The sequence below is a fragment of the Ixodes scapularis genome, unplaced genomic scaffold (genome assembly GCF_016920785.2).
Source record: "Ixodes scapularis isolate PalLabHiFi unplaced genomic scaffold, ASM1692078v2 ptg001131l_1___fragment_1__unscaffolded, whole genome shotgun sequence".
Taxonomy (NCBI): Eukaryota; Metazoa; Arthropoda; class Arachnida; order Ixodida; family Ixodidae; genus Ixodes; species Ixodes scapularis.
The window spans coordinates 132,091-136,328 of record NW_024610102.1 but is presented as its reverse complement, the minus strand read 5'-3'; the positions used below and the strand labels follow the sequence as shown (position 1 = coordinate 136,328).

Genomic DNA, 4,238 nt, shown 5'->3' with positions numbered 1-4,238 from the left:
CGACGGCATGAGCCGCGCGTGATCTGCGGCCTCATCGGCCAGTGTTCGCCCCGCTCCTGAATCCGTAGGTTGTCCTTTCTTCTCGCTCCGGCGACCGTCCAGGTCCGCTCGGGGCATGTAGTTTCCCGGCTACGTCGAACGTGAGTCACCGGCGCTTGCGTCCAATGTAGCCAGGCTTTAAAGCACCGCCGCGTCGGCGCAGAATATAACATTTTGGCGACGAGGATGATTTCTTGACGCGTCGGCGTTGCATCTCGTAGAACCGTTCCGAAAAAAAGCCATCCTGTTTTCGCTGTTGGGCACTGAGGGCCAGCGCATCGTGGATGCATTTCAGCTGTACGAGACGGTTGCGGTGGAGGAGACTGACGAGTTCCAAGTTTTTCTGGAGGCAGTCGAGAAGCATTTTGAGTTTTCGGGTAGTATCGCGCTTGAACGCCAGAAGCTGCGCGGTTTGTTCCAACGTCCTGGCCAGTCGGTAACTGAGTTTCTTGCCGTGTTGCGCCATCAGGCTTCGTTTTGTGCTCTGGGGAACGCGCTCGATGAAAGACTTTGCGAGGTTTTCTTGGAAGGCCTGGAGTCCAGACGCGTTCAGGATCGCGTTCTGCAGGAGTGCGAGGGCAGCGAGCTGCCAACGCTGTCGCGGGCTATCCAGATCGCTCGCCAGTACGAGCAGAGAGCGAAGACGACCGCAAGTTTTCGGCGGCGAGAGTCGCAAGTCCCGGTCGCGGCAGAAGTCCAGCGTGTCCAGATCGAGAAACGTCAAACGGCAGCAACACAAGATGGCGGCCAAGCGTCGTCTTCTTTCATCGAGCATGGGCAAGATGGCTACAGCGGCTACCCTCCCTGGCCTCAACCTGGCTACCCCCCGTCGCAGCTTGGACCCAGGATGCCTTGGGCTCCGGTGGCCTCCGGTCACGTGCCCCGTTTTCCGGCGAGGGTGTTCCAGCCTCAGCGTGGGCGTGAGCCCGCTCCGCCTCGGACGGGTGGGATCGGAGCAGACGACGCCTGCTACTTCTGTGGACGCCGCCGTCATGATCGGGCGGTTTGCCCGGCGTCTCAAGCGACATGCTTCTTATGTGGAAAGTGGGGACACTTTGCAGTGGCGTGTCGGAGTCGTCGCCCGCCGGCGGCTGCCTTCACCTACGATCGGCGACAGGCATCGTTCCCGGTTCAAGGCCGTGGTACTCGGCGGACCTTCGCCGAAAGACAGTTCAGAGGGGACCGGCCCGGCCGGGTGAACGTGGTCGGCCAGTCGCTGTCTCCTGAGGAGCTGCCAAGCGTTAGGCTGACGGAGGAACCTGTGGTCGTCGGGACGGCCGAGCGACGAGAAGGCGGCAGCATGCGTCGTGACGCCTTCATGGCCGAGATCACGGTAAATGGGACCCCTCTTCGTCTTCTTGTTGATACCGGTTCATGTGTGTCGATCCTAAATGAACGCATGTTTAACGAAGTTAACAAGCAGCGGAGGATAAAGTTACATCCGCCGTCGACGCCTCTCGTCCACTATTTGCAAGAGACCATTCCGGTACTTGGATGTTTTGTGGGACAAGTAAATTTTAAGAACCGCTGGACAACGTTGGAGTTTTACGTAACCAAGACTGGACGTTCGTTACTCGGCATCGACGCGGTCCGTGAGTTGCAACTGGTGTTGAATGGCGCTAAACATGAGTGTTTGTATGCGAATGCAGCTCACGGAGGAGGAGCATCACAGCGGGATGTGAGGCCCATGCCCAACCCGCAGCGACGACCGTTCACCGCGTCGTCCTGTCAAGCATCGCAAGTCCCTGGTTCTCGACCAGCGGCAAGTTCCAGACCTTCATTTGCGGAGAACCCGTCTCCTGCTTCATCGGTCTCTGAAGAGACCACACCTAAAGTCTTCGAGGACGAGTCAAGTCCGCAACGTCATCCTGAGAGTCAAGGGCTCCATAGTCCGCAACGTCATCCTGAGAGTCAAGGGCTCCATAGTCCGCAACGTCATCCTGAGAGTCAAGGGCTCCATAGTCTGCAACGTCATCCTGAGAGTCAAGGGCTCCATTATCCACAACGTCATCCTGAGAGTCAAGAGCTCCACAGTCCTGAGAGTCACGGACTACACGGTCCACAAGATCATCCGGGGAGTCAAGCGCCCCAAGGTATGCAGCGTCATCCAGAGAAATCCAGTCCTTCAACGAGCCTTGTTGGTGGTTCCTCGAAGCGAGACGCATCCAAGTTGCCACCTGGCTTCGAAGATTTTGAACATCTTTTTAGCCCGGGGTTGGGTCTGCTGAAGAATCACTCGCACAAGGTCAAGGTGCGGCACACAGTTCCACCAGTCCAATCAAAGCTCCGTCGCCTCCCGATGACCCTAAGGGATCGGGTTTCCGAAGAAATTTTCAAGCTGGAGCGAGAGGGCGTAATTGAACGTGTCAAAGCCTCCGAGTGGGTGTCACCTATTGTTGTCGTCCGCAAGCCCGATGGCAACATCCGTATGTGTGTGGACCTACGAGCTCCGAACCAGGCCGTTGTCATTGATTCATTTCCACTTCCTTGCATCAATGAACTGTTGAACTCTCTACGGGGAGCGGCGATCTTCTCCAAGCTGGATTTGGCGTCCGCCTACCATCAAGTCCGTCTCGACCCGGTGAGTCGTGACCTCACGTCTTTCATTACCCACGAGGGGTTATTTCGCTTTAAGAGAGTTTGCTTCGGGCTGGCATCCGCACCCGCAGCTTTCCAGCAACTCATGTCCAAAATCCTAAAGGATTGTCCAGGCGTTCAGTTCTATCTGGACGATATCATCGTTTATGGATCCACTTTGAAGGAGCACGATGAGAATCTCCGTCGTGTCTTGTCTCGAATTTCCCAAGCAGGAATGAAGCTAAACCGTAAAGGTGTTTTCCAAGTACAGGAGCTCTCATTTTTGGGACACCATCTTTCCGTGAAAGGTTTAGCACCCCTGTCATCCAAGGTAGATGCGGTCCTAAATTTTGCAACTCCCTCTGATGCAGTGAAGTTAAGAGCATTTTTAGGGCTGGTAGAGTACTACAGCAAGTTCATCCCTCATTGTTCCACGGTCGTCGAACCGATGCGTCGTCTCCTACGTAAAGGAGTTCGTTTCAACTGGTCTCCGGAAGTCGAGGCCAGTTTTCAGAAAGTAAAGACTTCCATCCAAGAAGCTCCAATTTTGGCCATGTTTGACCCGACGTTGCCTATCGTCGTGGCCACAGATGCTTCTCAGTACGGTCTCGGTGCTGTTTTGCAGCAGCAGTATGGTAGCCAGCTTCGTCCTGTAGCCTTCGCGTCTCGCTCGCTAACTGATGCAGAGCGAAGGTATTCCACGGGCGAGAAGGAAGCTCTCGCATGTCTTTGGGCGTGTGAAAAGTGGCACGTGTATCTGTGGGGAAGGTCTTTTGTCATTCGTACTGACCATCAGGCGTTGGTCACGTTGCTGTCCAACAAAGGTTCCGGAATCCGTCCTCTAAGGATCACTCGTTGGTCCTCCCGACTTCTGAATTACAATTTCAAAATGGAGTTTCAGAAGGGCGCCACCAACGTCGTTGCTGACGCGTTTTCACGGTTGCCAGTGTCTGACACTGAGGAGGGCATGAGATTCGACGAGGAAGTTGTTTCCGTCGTAATGGTTCCTTTGTCGAAAGGCGGTTTTCAACAGGCTACGGCCAATGACATAGTTCTTCCTTCAGTCATCCGCTATACTACCTCGGTTTGGCCTGAAGATAGTAAAACCAATCCAGATCTCCGGCCTTACTATCACGTCAGAGACCAACTGTCGCTGTACGACGGTATTTTGTACAAGGGAGAAAAACTTGTCGTCCCTGTCGAGTTTCGAGACCGGATCGTGGAAGTAGCACACGAAGTTCATCAGGGGATCACAAGAACCACAAGTGTGATCCGGGAACACTACTGGTGGCCGTTGATGAATGAACACATAAAGAACAAGATCCAGAACTGCACGGTGTGCCATGCTACCGACAAACCAGTGAAGGCTGCACCGGCTCCCTTGCAGCCCATCCAGTTTCCAAGTCAGCCCTGGGAAAAGCTAGGAATCGACATCGTGGGCCCGGTTGATCGTGCACCGGCCAGTCAAAGGTTTTTTTTGGTACTCATAGATTACCACTCCAAGTGGCCAGAAGTTCAAGCCACGTCTTCTGTGACTTCTGCGACTGTCATCAGCTTTTTGAAGAACGTTTTTTCACGCGAGGGACTGCCCTGCGAGATTGTGTCAGATAATGGAGTACAGT

General features: G+C 54.6%; 1 protein-coding gene across 1 annotated transcript; it reads left to right on the top strand.

Moving 5' to 3' along the window:
* Positions 1-692: 692 nt before the first annotated feature.
* On the top strand, positions 693-1,968 carry LOC120841438. Its single transcript, XM_040212327.3, has 2 exons — positions 693-1,372; positions 1,689-1,968. The coding sequence occupies exons 1-2, from the start codon at positions 887-889 to the stop codon at positions 1,719-1,721; spliced, it is 519 nt and encodes a 172-aa protein (XP_040068261.2). The 5' UTR covers positions 693-886; the 3' UTR covers positions 1,722-1,968.
* The last annotated feature ends 2,270 nt before the right edge of the window (positions 1,969-4,238 follow it).